This window comes from Ursus americanus, chromosome 25 (assembly GCF_024610735.1).
Source record: "Ursus americanus isolate L20-20 chromosome 25, mUrsAme1.1.p, whole genome shotgun sequence".
NCBI classification, from domain to species: domain Eukaryota; kingdom Metazoa; phylum Chordata; class Mammalia; order Carnivora; family Ursidae; genus Ursus; species Ursus americanus.
In genome coordinates, this window is record NC_142151.1 from 36257525 (window position 1) to 36276616 (window position 19092).

Here is a 19092-nt window from a genome sequence, read left to right on the forward strand (position 1 = left end):
AGAGGTATGTGAGCAAGGGACCCAGTTAACCACATCTAGAGGATCAACTGAAACCTGATTCCAGGAACAAGGCAGAGCCTGGTTGTTAAAACTTTGCCAAAGAGTCAGTTATCAGAGTTGGACTAGTAACAAGGTTGACTCTCTATCTGGGTGCTCCATATTGAACTAAAGTTCCCTTCTCACGAGAACGCTATTGGTCCGAAGCCCGAGATAAGACTGGATAGCCAGGAGAGATTAAGTGGCTTCCACTGTGGAGAAGGAAGGTGTGGGGGTAGGAGGGTATTGGAATCCGACAGATCACAGTAGTGTTACCCAAAGGTGATTATCAATGTTTCAGAAGTTAGAGGGATATATGGTGATACAGAGGAGCCAGTCTTCGATTTAGTGCTATTTAACACTTCCATTAAATTGATCAATTAGAGAACAAACCTTGATCACTCAAATGACATTAAATAAAAATAGTAGCTTGCACTTTGGGAAATAAGGTTTTGACGTTATTGTGAAAAACTGGATAAATGATTAAAACCCGGCAGTAGCTTGGCAAAGACAAATGCACAGAAGTACTTTTAAATAGAAAAACAAATGCTACAAATAAATTATTTCTACTAAATTGCAGACCAGAGGATTGAAAATCTTTATTTTCTGGTTGACCTTTTCTGGAAAACTTATGAGGTATTGATGGAATTTTAAAACTGTGACATTAGCAACTTTATTCTTGCCAGTTTTCAAGTCTCCTGAAATTTACTTGATTTTGTGGACTCCAGTTACATTTAGAACAAGAATAAAATATTTATCAGACTTCTCTTGGTGCTACTTGGCAGGTCCTTTTCAGAATAAGTGTTGTATTTTTTTGGCTACAAGTCAAGGAAAGTGGTTACCATGAAATTATGAAAAAGAAAATTTGGTTTCTCTAGTGTTGGATGGGAAAAGGTCACTAAGCATTACTAATTACTGCTTTTGCTGGTGTTTTAATAAGAACTTTTCTAAGAAATTGAATTTTGAGGACATGAGGTCAATTGAGTACAAGAGAGAATTACTGACTACAGAATAGAGAAAAATACAGATTAGCTGAAAAGACATCAGAATGAGTCATCCCACTTTTCTGAAATGGAAATATCAGTGCAGCAGAAAATTTTATTAGAATGATTTTCATGTGTTACATTAATAATCTGTATTCAATCTCATTTAAAATTGTTATCTTATTTGAAAACTATAATCCATTGAATTTGGCTAGATTTTTTTTTTTAGATGAAGACAAGATGAAGAGGTTGTGATAAGGGAACATTTATAGCCTGAGATGTGGGCTTCTCAGGGCCCTGGACATTAGAGAAAGATGTAAAAATGTCTGATTTAAATGCACTTTAAAAGAAGTTTCTGCCAGTGGCCCTTTTTCTTGGAGATTACCCAATGCAAGCTACATTCTTTATCTGGCAGGTCACCTCAGCTTGGGCCATTTATATGCCTAGCCATGGCTATCTAGTTATCTAACCTCCTGGAACAGAATCCTGCCTGTCCTTTCTAATCTTCCTGCCACCAAGAGTGTTTAATGCTGCCTCAATGACTCCTTTATGTACTCAAATGCCATCATTCTGATGTCTTAACTTTTTTCCCCACAAAATGAAACAAAGCCCAATTCTTTAACTTTGGTCACTATCATATTTAATGATCGTGCCTGCAGAGTCTTGTGTTCTATCTCAATGAATGTGTGGTCATTTTGCCAGATAGTATAATTTAAGAAAAGAAGCACTTTATTTTGGTAAGATCAGTTTGCCTTAGAAACTTGGCATCTTTAGAGACTAAAAATAATGTTTTTTTTTTTTAATCTTTTCAAAGTCATGAGATAAACCAGATTCTTCAAGTAGTTCACATAAAGAAATTTTATTTCTTAACAACTTTTTACCTGTAGAATCCTTCCTGATACTAGTGATTTAAATTATATTTTCATCTTTCAAATGGGAATTTCTTCATACTTGCAACCACGTTGAATGTGAACAGTTGCTTCTTAAGAGATTTGAAAACTGTTCCTTTCCTGTGAATGGAATGAGCATTGAAATTAGGGAAAAATTCATGACTAGACAGTAAGGTATTAGTTTTTTCTAATCCAAACAGTAGAGCCAACTGGGTTTGAATCATAAGGTTCTGTGGACATAGATATGATCTTTGGGTTGCTACTGAGTCTGTAGAACTTGAAGAAAAATCTTTACCCAGTCCAAGGAAATGTTTGCATTTTAGTTCAATCTGCATATGTTCAACTATACTCAACTTCAGACCTGAAGATCACATGAAGGCATTAGACAGCCTCTAGCATACATTTTTTTTTTCCAGATTTTTTAATTATTCATTTGAGAGAGAGATCACAGAGGGAGAGTGAGAGGGAGAATCAGATTCCCTGCTGAGCAGGGAGCCCGATATAGGGCTTGATTCCAGAACTCTGGGATCATGACCTGAGCTGAAGGCAGGTGCTTAACTGACTGAGCCACCCAGGTGACCCTCTAGCATAAACGTTAAAATCTATTTTGATATCACCAGTTCTAGAGTCTTCACCATCCCTTTCATAGCGAGTCTTTCTCCCAAGGTCTCTGCCAGCTCTCTTGCATCAACCATTTATCACCCCATGTGAATGCCTGGACTTCCATCTCTCCGACCCCCTACCTATCTGAAAGAGAAAGAAAAAACAATTCTACAGCTAATATACTTTGTACCCAACAAAAATAACTTCTTTATATGATCATACTGAGCAGTCTAGTCCCTTCCTGTTCCAGAGTCTTCATTCCAAAATAACATTTGCTCCAACATTTGCATATTAAAAGGTCTTTTTGACTGTGTGTTTTGTCCTTGAGTTTTCTGGTCTCCTAAGTTTTGCAGAGAAAGCTTTGAAATGGCAGGTCCAGCTGAAAGGTGTCAGATGATTTTCTTAGTGCTCAAGCTAGAACACTTGAAAATTCCTTGTTCATTCTTTTATCCCCAGTATGCAGCCATTTGAGTTTTTGAGGCACATGATGGAGGGCTGGTGGGCAATCTTGATGGAGAATGGAGAGCAGAAGATAATCTCCTTTTTCTTCCTGGCAAACCTCATGGATCAAAACTTTCTCCCATTACATTTTCCCCATTATATTACATTAACCGTTAGTCAATTCGCATATGCTTTATAAACCACATGTAATTTTAAATCGTTTCGTTTGTGTGTGTGTAAAGGATAACGTCAGAAAATTGTATCTCTGGGCCCTTCGATTTGTACCATATGTGTGTTAAAAATAACCTGAAGTGTTCAGATTAGAGAAGAATGAAGGCTAATTTGCTCATTTAATTTAGGAACATTATTGAGGCCTGGGACAAGAAGTTCTTTTTCCATGAATTCCTGATCTGGCTCTGGCAAATTCTTGTACTTTATAGAGAAGGAAGTAAACTCAGTGCCCAGCCTATTGACAACATTATTTTTCATTGCCTTTATGTAGATCTTGTACTCCCAAATTCCCAAAATTTTTGTTTTGCTTTTGCTTAGATCAGTGAATCAACATTCATTTCTTAGAATTGTCAAATACCTAGTATCATTACTGTCTACTTTATTTTTATGTTTTGGTTATGATGAGTCTATTCGTTTTTACCAAAATGCTAAACATGGCATTGTATTTTGCTATTAATAGTTTTCTCCCTGTACATTATTTTCTCTATGACATACTTTCTTTTTATTTCTATTTTATTTTTTCTACTTTATTTCTATTAATCTTATTCATAGTTAAGTGAAATACATGTTAGATGAATTGAATTGTTAAAAAAAGATGGTAGAATGGAAACTCCATGAAGGCAGGGATTTTTGTCTATTTTCAGCACTTACAAGAATACTGGGTATGTGGTAGGCACTCAATAAATATTTGTTCAATGAATGAGGAAAATAAACTATGATTTTTCCCCAACTTGGTTAATATTATCCTTAAGGTACTGGTGTTTTTATTGTCCTTTCCATGTGATTTTCAATTAATGAGTAGCCTTTAATCTATTTTAAATTCTCTAAGAAAATTAGTCTCATTATTTTACATATACGTTTATTTCTACCAAAATAAACGTCACAGTTTAGGCATCTTTCTATCGTGTTTTTCTACAATGTTTTCGGATGACTTTAAAATTGAGGGCTCTCCTCCAAGGGAGACTTGTCATCGAGATTATTCACAAAAAGTGTCCTAGGCTTTGAAACTTTCCAAAGGAAAAGCTCAAAAAATGTTTTGAGCAACTAGAAACGTTTTGAAAAATGAGATACTTTATATAAGCTCCAACTCAGTGGTTCTTAACCTCATCGAGGCCAACAGTCCTTCTGAGAATTTGATATTTATCAAACATCTGATCCTGCCAAATGCACATACCAACATATAACCCATCACATTCACTTTAAGAGATTTATAGGCCCCTGAAAACTCGTTCATGAACTGTCTGTGGTTCTTGGGCTCTGGTTGGGAAACCTGACTTTAAAGGCATACCCACTACACTTTAAATCCTTGAGCTCTGGGTCCAGATCTGATTTATCCTCCACCACAAGAAAGTGCTTTATATTTAATCAATATTGATCAAATGAAACAATGTGTAGTAATAAAAAAGTCATATTGTTTAATATTCCTATTTTGAACTTCTTACTGTCCACATAGTTACATAGGTTAATAAAATTTGTGTTAGGTATCTGTCCTGTCACATTGTGATATAAAGAACCTTACTGTGCCCAAATGGAAGGGAGATAACAGAGTATTTTGATAGAAGGTTGGGGCTATCTGAATGACATTTGTAGGGGAGCCAGACACAAGGGAAAGGAGCAGTAGCAAGTAGAGGTAAATGTGCTCCTGTGCAAGTGTCACTCTGTTTAAACCTAACATCCATTGTTCTCTGTGTTTATGAGTCATTCCAATTATTGCCACTGTGTGACATGTTGCCATTATAGCTCTCACTATATTCTTTTTAGAAAATCAATACAAATTGGATTTATGCAAGCACAGAATCACACAATACACTTTAATAAAAGAATAAAGGAAAATGTTGGCATCTCCTTTTAATTAAGCACTTCGTTCACTTCCATTATGACAAAAGAAAAATAATTATTTGTTTAGAGAAATACAGATGAAAGCAGCAATATTACAAGTGACCGAATATTAATATATCTTGTCAGATAGGACAAAAGGTATCATGGGCTTTCCCATTTATATCAGTGCATTTCAGGAGACTTAATTCTCCTGTATGTTTTTGGGGTGTTAGATACAAATAATCTGAGATGTGAAAGGCAGAAATGTTTTATCCTTTCCTTCTTTTTTCTGGTGTATTCTAGCATAGACAGAGGATCACAGGAGAAGGCTTTGGCCAAATTCAATCAATTAAGTGCAAGCCCTGATCTACAACCTGATGTATAAACCGACGTGTGAGGGAGTGGGGGATGTGGAAGGGGCTTGGGGAGAGGATGGGTTTGGAGGACTTGCTGTTAGGAACATTTATCCATGGAGAACAAATTGAGCGAGTTAGCTCCTCTTCTGCTTTGGTTTTGCTCCTTTCCATCATACTTCCTCCCCCTCTTAGGCCTGCAGGTCTCCGAAGAATCTTAGTGCCAGTGACCACTCCTCATTCTCCCTCTGGATTGTGATCACATTTTGTTCTTCCTTATCTGTGCTCCAAGTCTAATGTAGTGATTGGATGAACTAATTCCTTCATTTCACAAATAACTGTAGTGTTCCTACTGAGTGCCAAGTACTGTGCTAGAAATTCAGTGGAGAACAAAACAGACACAGTTCCTGTCATTGGAGAAAGAAGGAGAGAAGGGAAAAATCCAGTAGGATTTATCGAGTATATAGTGTCCTCATATTGAGGAGGAGGTGAGGGTAAGGAAAGATTTTTTTTTTTTTAAGATGGGAAGAGATGACCACACTTCACTGTTGCTACCGCTGACATTGCCCCTCTCTTTCCCCCAACTCTATGGTAACTAAACACTCCTGTTTGATCTAGAAAAGACTGCTATGGCCATTATGGTAAAAAATGGTGGGAAAAGGGTAAGGACTGGGTAAGAAAGAAGGGGAGGATAAATTTGTAGCCACGCTGACTTGTTTCCTCTCCGCAGGTGTATTTTGGCAACCTGATAATGCTCGTCTCTATGGCCATCAGAAGAGAGGGAGCTTGGAGGGAAGAAAGTGCAAGGGAGAGAGGGGAGAGATTCCCTTTTCCAATACTTTGCTCTTCACTGCAAAATGTTTTCAGTGATTTCATGCCAACCTCTTTGTTTTCTTAAAAAAAAATACTGCTTAATTATTAAGCTAAGAAAAGAATGTTGTGTAGAGTTTAGAAAATGTGGTAAGGTTCAAAAAAGAAAAGCTCTCTTGTAAGCCCACTGCCTTGAGACCACCGCTGTTAATATTTTGATGTCTTCATATAAAATGTATTTCTAAAATGTGAACTTACACTCTCCATTTGGTATTTACTATGATTCTTCACCCTCCAGGTCATTAAGTATCATTTTTAAATATATCTTAATGGCTGCATGATTTTATCACTGTATTGTACCATGATATTTGGTTGAACATTTAGGATGTTCATAGGATTCTGCCTTTATCTTGCTGTCTGCATCACTCTAATATGAACATCTTAGTCTGTAAATCTTTCTGTAGTGTCAGAAAGACGAATATGGTCAACTCTCATTGAGTTACTACTGCCAGAATATGCAACCGCTGGGTCTAGATGGTGCTCAAGGTCTCCTAAGCTCCTGGGGTGAAAAAAATAAACAATTATCTCTTGCAACTTTTCTACTCCATTACTGGACTCATCTATTTCCTAGCATTGAAGGGGCTAACTCACAAGCCACGTAGATTTACTGACAGAGCCTCTGTCTCTTTCTGATTTCTTGTTGGCCTGAAGTAGATCTAAACTGCTTCTTTGATGTTACAATCTCAATGTTAGAGCCTGCCCCCCACTGCTGCTCCTCCTGCGGGTCCATCCTTCTCTCCTGTGACCATTAGATACATAGAGCATGTTTAGATTATCTGAAATCCTTTAGTTAAGAACATCTGTGCCCAGTTATAGATGTAATGAGTTGCATGCAGAGATCAAATCTGATTTATTGATATGGAGATAAAATAATAATAACTCACCTTGAGTGCATAACGTGTCAGTCTCTTGAGTAAGCGATTTATATAAATCACAATGTAATCCTGACAACAATCCTATGACATGGTAATGTTATTACCCTCATTTGACAGATAAAAACCCAGGCAAGGAAGGGCTGCATAGCTGGCTCTAGGTCACCCCAATAGGCAGTGGTTAAACCAAGATACAACCGTAGTTGTCTGTCTCCTGAGCCCTCACCCTTACTCATGATGCGTATCATAAACATATGGGCATAGTCATTAACTTAATTCCTTTTTCTTTTTATGTTCCTGGGCTAACATAAAACCAGGAAGCTTTGTAATTCTTACCTGAATTTTCAAACCAATTTTTTAATTTATTTCTAATGTTAGGTTTCTTTTGATTTTTTTATCAGGCAGAGAGCAAAGATGAGGATTTATAAACTCATAGAATGTTGGAGCTGGAGTAATCTCAGTGATGCCCTTGTCCTATCATTTAGTTGTGTAGACTTAGGTTGTAATTTTAGACCTTGCCTGGATGAGGTTGATTTAGATTTCTCTTCTGATCTCTATTCCAGTTGCCTCGTCAGTGGCAATGAGTCATCCACACCAGTCTGTGAGATTGATATCTTTATGTTCTTCTCTGGTGAATAGGGGGATCCTTCAGTTTCTATTTCTGCCCCTTCAGAATACTCTTATCATCAAGGACAGAGCCTGTGCTAGAGCATAACTGTCAGACACACACTATTTGACGAAAATATTGCCTACATGCTGCTGTAGGACTCTGAGCACAGTGCTGTGATTATGGCTGGTACGAGGGACATCATTCTGCCGGAACGTTTCCTTCCTTCCTTCCTTCCTTCCTTCCTTCCTTCCTTCCTTCCTTCCTTCCTTCCTTCCTCCTTTCTTTCTCCCTCCCTCCCTTCCTTCCTTCCTTCCTTCCTTCCTTCCTTCCTTCCTTCCTTCCTTCCTTCCTTCTTTCTTTCTTTCTTTCTTTCTTTCTTTCTTTCTTTCTTTCTTTCTTTCTTTCATAATTAGTGACAGCGTCCTTTTTGGGTATGCCTGCTCTGTCTGGTCCGATTAAAGTTGATGATGATTTTTATGTCATCAGCCATCATATTTTTTGTTCCATTTGTAGAACATTGCTTGCAGGGATGTTGAATACTTCTTTTTTTTTTTTTTACCTCTTTTTAAACTTGTCACCAAGTTGTTACAGAGGTTAACAGCTAAGTTTTTCAGTGTCAGCCTCACCTGAAAATTAATCACTGCCTAAACCAAAGGTTATTTCACCAGGTTAATCCCTTTAGACAGCTTTGTATAACTTGGCAGTTCATTAGTTAATTGGAAACTACTTCTGATTTTATTTTTTAAGGTAAATGCTTTATGGGCTCTAGACATTTTCTTTGGCATTTTTTTCCTTTCCTTTCTTTTCCTTTTTTTTTTTCAGGATCCTATTTATTTATATATTTATTTAAAACATGAGCAGGGGGAGGGGCAGAGGAAGAGGGAGAGAGAATCTCCAGTGGACTCCACGCTCAGTGTGGAGCCCGACATGGGGCTCAATCCCATGACCCTGAGACCATGACCTGAGATGAAACCAAAAGTCCAATGCTCAACCAACTGAGCCACCCAGGTGACCCCCCTCTTTCCTTCTTTTTTAAAAACTAATTTGATGCTTGCCTGATACAAGTGGGTCCTGTTGGTTTTGGCTCGATGCCTGCCATCGAACACTGAGAGTAATCCTGCCTTCTATACTGAGTTCCATCACTGTCTGCAGTACCCAACACTCAAAACCACTTTAACTCTTTCACCATGCTTCTGAAAGCACTTCTTCAGTCACAATTGACCACCTGCACATCAAATCCTTTTTTCTTTCATTCTGTTTAGCTGTTGTTCCTCTGGATACTGCTAAACTTTTCTTTGATATTTTCCTGTTTGATTTCCATGATGAACATTATTTACTGTATCTCTTTGCCTTTTTTTTTTTTTGGTCTTTTTTACTAGTTCTTTAACTTCCACTTTCCTACAAGTATTAAGTGAACTGTATGAGATGGCTGCTTCTATCATTCAAAAATTGCAGTGTGTGTCTCTAGCCCCCTTTATTCCCTTCTTCTCTTGCTTTATGCTCTCTTTTGTTGACTTTACTAACTCAAGATTTCACTGATTAGCTCTGGGCTGATGCAGGCAAATTTATATCTCCAGGTCCATTATATCACTCATAATATTCCATGTCTTCTAGGACCTCTCCATTCTGATATTTCACTGGAACTCTAGATTCAGTCTCATAGTCCTTCCTCCATAGCGTCCCTTCACCCCAGCAGTCAATCTCTGCCTCTTCCTCTTTTCTTTTGCTGCCATTACTGTTGACCAGTTTCCTGAGCATGAAACTGAAGCTGTTTTTGACTTCTCCCTCCCTTATACTCAACAGGCTATCAGTTACCAAATTGTATAGATTTTATCCTTTAAATGTCCTTCCCCCCCTTTTTATCATGCCAGTTTAAACCTAGACCATTTAAACCATTGTGCTATTTGAGCAGCATTTACAGGTTCATTCTTTACAATGTAGACAACTTTGTGTAAGTTTATTTTCTTTTTAAAAAAGATTTATTTATTAATTTATTTGAGAGAGAGTGAGAGAGCGAGTGCATGAGTGGGGGGAGGGACAGAGGGAGAGAATCTTCAAGCAGACTCCCTTGCTGAGTGTGGAGCCCCACGCGGGACTGGATCCCACAACCCATGAGATCATGACCAAGAGGTGGATGCTGAACCCACTGAGCCACCCAGGCGCCCGTGTGTAAGTTTATTTTCTAAAGCATGATTCAGAGAGTGCCTCTTCTCTGCTAGGAAACCCGATTATTCACTGTGTTCAAAATTAAGTATAATACTTAGCCAGATATTTGAGGTATTCCACATTCTCATCCCTAACTTCCTGCTTTTTATTCCGGTACTCTGCTCCCCATATCTTACACTTCAGTTACGCTGTTGCATTTTGTTAATTCTTGATCTATATCGTGTTTTCTACATCTACACTGTTACTCAAGTTGTCCTTCGTAACCAGAGTCTTTGGCTCCGTTTATAATAAAACTGCCCATATTTTCATCTTTTAATAATACCTTTATTGATTCTCTTAAAATGATCTAACCTTTCCTCTTTTGAACCCTATAGCATTTCCTGGTTTTTCTGTGGCATTTTTCTTACTGAGCTCTGTATTATTTATATTTGTTGGTCAGTCTGTCTGTCTATCTACCTATCTGTCTTTCTCTATCTACCCACCCCTACCTCTCTACCTACCTCTAGCCTAACTTCAAAAATGTAGACACATGATTTTCTTTCTGATCATTTTCCTCCAGACATGCATGTACTCAGACAGGGAAGGTAATCAATAAAAATGTTGAATGGATGGATGAACGTGTTTTGCTCATTTTCCAGTGCTTGCTTTCCTTTACATAGTATTCCTTATATTAAAAAATATTGCTTTGTGGAAAGAAAAAAAAGATTTGGAATCTGATAGAGTTAGGTTTAGATCCTAGCTCTCTGATTTAGTAGATATGTGACTTTGGACAAACTATGTAACTCTCTGAGCTTCTACTTTCTCATCTACAAAGTGAGGACAATCATACCTAGTGCTTAGTGCAACACGTGAATGAGATTTCTGTGAAAGACTTTGGCAAAGATGAGGAGTCAGTAAACGTTTTATTTTTTTTATTCTTTTTTCCATTCATTCTTCCTTTCCTCCCTCTATTCTCATGTATTAAATTTCCTGTACAACTCAGGTGTTAATTGTATTTTGTTTGAATGTTATTTACTTTTTGCTTCTGTGTCTCTCGTTTCCCCAACTAAATATCAAATTCTTTGAGAGAAGGAGTAGTTCTTATGTTCACAACAGCAGTTAAAGTTAGGCTGTACATACAGAGTCACTTCACAAACACTCATTGAATGCGTGAGTTTCACCCTTGTGCTTGGTCGCCATTCTCTATAGGCTGCATCTCCATCTCTGCTTCTATTTGGCTGCTTCCCTCTTGTTGTTACCAGGTCCCCCAGATGCCTACTCTCCTGCTCACCGTGACTTTTCTTCTTCAACTCTACTGTAGATAGTTCTAAATCTTTCTTTCTCCGGATTTCTAACATTTAGAGCACCTCTTGTCAGCAGGACCAGAAAAAAGTGCAATAGAATCTGTTGGTTAACTAGTAAGCCAAATATGTCTCATAAACTTTTGTTTCTTTCAACACACTTGCCTAGTTTATCCTTTTCTTTGGTATTAGAGGGAAGCGTGCATGCAATGGATGCTCTTGATGAGAAGGGACATAAATTTAGAGATTGGAGCAGTAACTTAATTGTCTGGAAAGGTTAATTATGAATTCCAATTATTTCTAACTCTTTGTTGGAACTTAAGGACATATTAGAAAATAAGGCATCCCTGAAGCCTTCCTGGTAGTGATGGAAAATAGACAGTGCTCTGGATGTGAAATTAACATGCAGGCAAATCTAGCCCTTATTTGTGCTTTTGGTTTAATTACACTTAACGACATAAATGTGTGGTTTTGTAAGGCAAAGACATTACAACAGAGTGATAAATGTGGTGAATTTATGTTACCATGGTATTCTCTTATTACTGTGTTCTACTTGGTCTATAAATCACCTTTGCATTGAGGTTTTCTTGGTCAGGCCATGTTAACCTTACCTTTGCCTCATTTCTTTGAATCTTTTTATTGTAACTTCAAACAATCTAGGTAGTTTGCATGAGTATAAAAGTGTCTGGGTGCAACATGAAAGTGTCTGGATGGGTGTATTTTGTCTTTTTGTGGAATGTTCGGTTATTCTCATCACTGATGTTTTTAAGTCTTGGGGAGGACCAATAAGAACATCTCTCTTCTCTGCACAAGTTCTACATAAATAAAGAAATACGAAGTTTATGGAGACCAAAATATTATCTCTATTCTGAAAGACTATGTACTGGAGAATGTGGCTTTATCTGCAGGCAGGGGGACTCCTTAGTACTAAAATCCACAATTAAGTGGGCTTCCTCAGACTAAGGCAATACTGCTCTGACATACGTCCCCTGGAGGAGCAGAACAGAATTTGGTGTGCTCTCCAGGAGAGACTTGATCTCTAGAGAAAAAGTGCTAAGCTACACAAAGTCACTTCTCCCCTGTAGGAGGAGACAGGTTAGGGCATTCCCTACCTTCTGAAAGGAAACAACCCAGACTAAGGAATAGCCATCCCCCCAGCAGTGTTAATCCTCTTGTGATAATCTGATGATTAGAAAAATGGTATGATTAGTTGTAATGGATTTATCCCAACATATTTAATACAAGGAATAGTTGAGATTTCAGTTAATGCTTTGTATTTAGCAGCTATCTAAAAATGTTTTTTTCCCCATGTATTTGTTGTGCAAGCTAGGGTGGCACCTGGCCACACATTGGCAATTTTACAAATATGACACTGATCTCCCATGTGCCGCTGCAGTAGGTATCACTGTTTTACCTTATGTGTTAATGATAAACCATGGTAGCATCTAGCCTGTTACAATATCAGTATTCCTCACCACCAACACATCATAAGTTATGACTTCCCCCAGGCACTGGCAAATAACTATTTCTAAAACTGTACAAGAGACTAATCCAAATGAGATTATATTTGGAATGATTTTCCTACTAATCTCTCTGAAGTTGCTGGTTTGCATACTTGATTAAATAAAAATTTATAAGTTTTCTGTCATAATTTCAAGTTAGTATACTATAAAAATAGTCAATCTCATTTTGCATAGTAGTGTAACTGCATTGAGGACAGATAGATCTCTGAATTAAAAGTATTGAGAAATATATCAATATTCTAACCACAGATTTTTCACTTTCATCACAGAAAAGTAAACATCAGTAATATTCAACAGTGATTAAGTCATAGAGAGATACAGTTGTGATGTTTAGGATGGGAAAACAATTTACACTATATAAATATTAAATATTATAGCAATCGAGGGGCGCCTGAGTGGCTCAGTTGGTTAAGTATCCGACTCTTGATTTCAGCTCAGGTCATGATCTCAGGGTTGTAAGATGGAGCCTCACATCAGGCTCTGTGCTGGGCTAGGAGCCTGCTTAAGATTGTTTCTCTCCCTCTGCCCTTACCCCACACCTCTCTCACTCTATCTCTCTTCCTCGCAAATAAATAAATAAATGCCATTGAAGTTTAGAATAATGGCTATGTTATGTTATTCTTTAATGAAACACTTATAATACAGTCTAGAACACCATAACACTATGTAAGTGTATTTTATTTTATTTTTTAAAAGCTTTTATTTATTTATTTGAGAGAGAGAGAGTGCATGCACAAGCATGGGGAGGGACAGAGAGAGGGGGGGAAGCATGCTCTTGCTGAGTAGGGAGCCCAACTCAGGGTTCCATCCCAGTACCTCAGCATCACAGCCTGAGCTGAAGGCAGATGCTTAACCAACCGAGGCACCCAGGCACCCTATAAGTGTCTTTTAAATAAGAACTAAATAAAATAGTGGATTTGGTAAGAGTAGAAATTCAAGCAAAAATGGTACCATGGATTCTAATGGGTTGTATATTTTTATCTCTTTTCTGTAAATGCAGTTTGTTGGCTATCCAGAGTGTGGTGTGGTGCTTATTTGTTTTGCTTGTTTATTCTTTCTATATCTGAGATAAGTTATAAATTTTAGTAGATTAAAACTCAGAAGCAATATTGCCAGCATGCTTACAGATGTAAGAACTCTAATATCTAAATTACAAGGCACTGCTATTCATTTAGTTTGCATAGACACCAATCATCTAAAAAAACCTGCCGTATATATTGTTTTATCAGTAATATAGGCATCAAAACTGTGACTAAAATGACATAAAATATGGTGAAAAATATGACACATTGTGTGAATTATAGTAGAGATCAAAAGAAAATATCATTAGTGACATTTACTACACAAAGGTTGCCCTTTGAAATTATTCAATTATTTCATGCTATGAAAGGTAATTTTCACAAAGGTTCTTTTGCCCTGTCATCATGTCAAACATGTTATTAAGGTAAAGCAAGTGTTTATAGTATGAATATTTTACTTTTATTTCTATTTTGTGGTCTCAGATCTTTCCTCATAAAATCATATATCATGTTAGATTTTGTTATTTCCATGACTCAGATTCTAAAGTGGCTCCTGTTGGCCTTCAGAATAATTATAGAGCCTAGAGTTATTTATTGCTATTTAAAAAATTATCCAAAATTCAGGGGCTTAAAACAAGAATAAGTATTTGTGATCTCACATAGTTTTTCTGGGTGAGCAATTTGGAAGCAGCTTAGGTAGTTCTGCCTTGGGATCTCTCATGAGGTTAATGTCAATATATCAGGTAGGGCTACAGTCATGTGAAGACTTAACCAAAAGGTTCTCTTCCAAGATGGCTCTCTCAAGGGGGACGGCAAGTTGGTGCTAGATGTTCGCTGGAGCCCTCAATTCCTCACCATATAGATTTTTCCATAGAGCAACTTAATTGCTCCAAGACATGACAGCTGATTTCCCCCAGATGGGCAATTCAAGAGAGAGACCAAACTGGTCTGGAGACAGACCAAGACCTGGCCATGGAAGTCACTCGTTGTCACTTCAGCCATATTTTATTGGTCATGTAGACCAATTATAATTCATTGTGGAAGGATACTACACGTGGGATTACTAGCAAGAGGTGAAACTCAGTGGGGCCATCTTGGAGATTGGTGACCATACTTCATAAATGTTTATTTTGGTTAAAAGTATTGAATTGAGTTAGAGGGCCACATTTATCTGCATAACTCAATGTCACTGTTTCTTGTCATACCTGTAATTTCTAGCCTTCTTTAAAAATCTCAAACACTTGCTTCTTGTGGTCCCCAGGGGAATATCATATAGACTGATGAATTAATCTGTTATATTCTGTTGTAACACCCTCTTTTGGTGTCCACTGCCACTGTTGGTGGGGGAGGGTGCTATTTAAGGCTGGTGTCTCATCACGGCTACAGCTTCAAGATTTCATCTACTCAATGTTGAGAACCATGCCAATGGTAAGGTTTCCCAGTGCTTTCAAATTTGTAAGTTCTTAAGCTACTAAAATAATAATGAAGTCTATGAAATCATTCTTATTTCAGATATGCACTTATTTTCACCTAAAAATGGAAAAAAGTCTTTTTTGCACCTCTGAATTATATATTTTATTCCTGAAAATACCCAAAGAATATGTTCCTATGGCTTGTAGGGCTTAAAACCTGGATCCATGGGCTGAGCTTCACCATGATATGTATCATGTGCTTTAGATACAATACTGTTTTCCTATTTTATTTTATGCCCAGCCAGGATACCTCAAGAAAACAAATTATTGAAAATATTGGAAATTTTTTCTTTCAATTCATCAGACCCGTCTGAATCCCATCTTTAGGCTCAAACCAGCCACCTGCCATGTATGCATAACACAGCACATGTTAAACACATGTATCCCCAGTACATTTAGCAGCTATGTAAATAATAGGTGTTGAAAAGATAACGGAGTTAGAAAATTGTCAATCTATAGACTCATTAAATGTATGTTTATAAAGATATATCTAGAACTTGTTTATATATGTTAGATTTACTCAGTGCAAGCATGTCAAGGAACCTTTGCTACTTCAGTTCAAAATTGGCAGTGTGAAGTTCTTACCAAAACTCGGTAGAAGCTCCCAGGGAGCTTTAGTCTTTAAACACTTATTGGCATATCTCTCTCATTTATGGATAATTCTTTTTTTCCAACATCTTATGTAAAGCGCTATATAACTTGATTCAACACTCTTTTCCCCACTTCCAGTTGGATTGCTTCTTCCAAACTCTTCTCATAGAGAAATTGAGGAACTGCAGTGCTTAAGTTGTTCTGAGAAATGTTTTCATAAGCTATGAAATTCAGGGTGAGAAAAAAATGAATCACATCTGAATTTCACGTTCAAATTAACATAATTCTAGTACTTTTTAGTGTCTTCCTTTTTCTTCATTAGCCTAGTCAATGATTTGTCTGCTTTATACAAAAAATTTTTTTACTTTGTTTATAGTCTATATTTTATTTTTGCCTTCAATTCATTTTTTTTGCTTTTATCATCTTTCTTTTGCATTCTGTGAGTTTACTCTCTTGTTCCTTTTCTTCTTAAGTTTGATATTTCCTTATATCCAGTCTTTGTTTTGTAGTAGCAATGGAAGTAGCAAGCAGTTTTTTTTTTAGGTGGGGGAGGTTGATTGAATTTTGTTCACTATTTATTCCTTTCGTCTTTCTATCCGTCCTATACACCTCCATTTAGGGTATAAGTCATGCATTCAAAGGCCACTCTTTTAGTAGCTACCCTTGCAATTTTACTGTGCATATTTAAAAATTAAGCAAGTTTCCAGCTAACCAGTGTCTTAATTACCTCCCAAATGATGAAAGTTCCTTAGAACATTTTAACTAGATCAACCTCTTCTTACTTATATGAACTTATTGTTCAGTATTCTAGTTCTTTTTTTTAACCCACAAAGTAGACATTAACATTTTTATTATTTTATACAAATGATATTGGTTTAGATTTGATAATGTTGATCAATTTCTTTTCTCACCATTCCTTTTTGTCTCAGGTATTTCTACAGAGGTCATTTCTGGAATCAGGTTTATTTTCTTTGAAGTGCAACCTTTAGAAGGTTTTTAAATAAAGGTATATAGGATGTACTCTCTTAATTTTTATGCTTTAAAAATTTTTTAAATCTTTGTGACAGTTGTCTTTTAAGTGGAATATTTAGTCCACTTTCACTTATTAATGACCAATATATTTGTGTTTGAATCTAGCATTTTGTTATGTGCTAGCTTTTGGTTTGTCTTACCTTTCCTAAGTTCTTTTTTCCTCCTCTTTGCTTTCCTTTGGATAAATTAAATAATTTTATATTTTATTTTTTTTCTTATTCTATTACTTTGTTAGTTATGCATATTTTTATTCTTTTAGTGCTTATTCTGGAAAGTAAAACACAAATAATTGACTTACTAGTGTTTATCTTTAATTAATATTGCCAACACTTTACAAGAACTTTACAGCTTTTAACTCCATTTACCTTTTTCTGTCTTTTGACTTACTTTTGTCATAAACTCAAATCCCACATGTGTTTTAAATCCTAAAAGATAGTAGTATTGTTATTTTAATTTTAAGTAACTGTATGGAGATGTAATTGACATACTGCACATATTTAACTGTATAGTTTTATAAACTTTGACATATGTACCCATCTGTGAAACTGTGGCCACAATCAAGATAAAAGTTTCTTCATGAGCTTTGGTAATACCTTTCTCCCAGCCCTTCACACCTTTAGGCAATTAGTGTTCTGTTTAGTTTGCATTTTCTAGAAATTTATATAAATGGAATCACATAGTATGTACATATGTAACTGCTATTAAATCTATGATTATTAATTTCAGTCATTATTTTTCAGATCTGGATATTCGAGTTGATTTTCAAAGATACCTTCCAGTTCCTTGGTAAAATTCATAATATTTTCATCTATTTTCTGGAGCATGTTGATTATAGTTATTTTGACTTCTATGTCTTAGAACTCTAATACGTGCATCATCAATGAGTCTGTCTATATTGTCTTTTTTTTCTCTTGATTTTCAGTAATTTTTCTTGTCTCCTTTCCTTGTGTGCCTATTATTTTTAACTTGAATATCAGAGATAATATGTGAAGAACTTTAGAGGTCTGTGATGATCTTCCCTAGGGAAAATTTAATTTTCACCTGGTAAGCGGATAGAAACTGGGCTTTAGGCTTTCTTCAGGTTGGTCTGTTTCTGGTTTGTCCTTACTTCTATGATATAGTCCTTCATGTGTCACAACTGACACCCTGGACTTTGCTCAGAGTTCTTCTACTTTGGTGTATCCTGAATTCCAATTTTTGTTTCCTGAGCATCATGAGACTGTTAAATCTGAGCTTAGCTTTTTTCTCTTACCAGCTGTTCTTTGCTTGGTTTTACCTCTCACCTACATAGTTTAGGTGTCAGCAAATGCTCTGTGAGAAATTGTATTAGATGTTTGGGCTCACTTTTTGGGTTTCCCTTTTTCTGATATTTTGATTCCTCATATCCTGGTTGCATTGGGAGCCCTGAACTGCAATTTCTGTCTCTCTGACCCACTCAGACTGCCTCAAACTCTAGGTCACAGTTTTCCATGTGGTCCCTGTGTCCCACACTGAAAATCAGCAAATCTTCCAAGGGGAAAAAGCAGCTTATCTTAAGTGTATTTTTCTTGTTTTCAGGGATCTTGACCCTTTAAATCTTTGCTGCCTTGTTTGCTCTTTGATGCCTTCAAACAGTTGCCTTCATTATGATGGATGTTTGCACTAAGAACAAAACTCTAGATTGATGGTACTTTTAAGCACTGTTTTATGACATCCTTTGTTACTTTTGGGAAGTATTCTGTCAGTATAAATGTTACTTTGAAGTAATCTGACTTCTCTGTCTGATTTTAAGATCTTTTCTTTATCTTTTAACAAAAGAAGGCCTACAGTTACTCCAACTTACTTCTGAAGAGAGAGTTTCCTGGCTTCAATGCAGGAAGAAGGACATCAGGCAGAGGCTGGCGTCTCTGTGAGTTGAGGAGACAGAGTTGGGTGTGTGGAGAGGCTGAGACAGTTAGAACTCATAGGGAAGGTACTGGAGAGGAGAGCAGAGCACAGAGAAGTAATTCCAGAGATCAGCAGATACCCTTCAGTCTTTAAGTGATGTGTGATCAGCACATGCATGTAAAGGAACCACCATAGTGAGAGAAAGAACTACTCAAAAGGAGCATGGAAAAAAGTCCTTGGTGTTCACACAGGCCCTGGGATAGTTTGTGTGTCTACCAGGCAGAGAAGAAAAACCTTGCCATTTATGGTGAATACACAGAGGTGGGGTAGTAGGGCTAAATTAGCCTTAGACTAGAGGCTTTTCTGATGCTGTCTAAACAGGGCACTATTTTATATGAGTCCATTTTCTCTCCTTCCTTAGTATATCAGCTAGCAT

The 19092-nt window shown here is 36.8% G+C and overlaps 1 protein-coding gene across 9 annotated transcripts in view; it reads left to right on the forward strand.

The window, feature by feature from the left end:
* TMEM117 (transmembrane protein 117) overlaps nt 1-19092 on the forward strand; it is a 488268-nt gene that overhangs the window by 78417 nt on the left and 390759 nt on the right. The window contains exon 3 of one of the 9 annotated variants that reach the window (XM_087855789.1): nt 17531-17576. The exons of the other annotated variants lie outside the window; for them this stretch is intronic. Within the exon in view, the coding sequence (XP_087711915.1) occupies nt 17531-17576 (46 nt within the window). The remainder of the gene's footprint in view (nt 1-17530; nt 17577-19092) is intronic. 9 annotated transcript variants of the gene reach the window in all.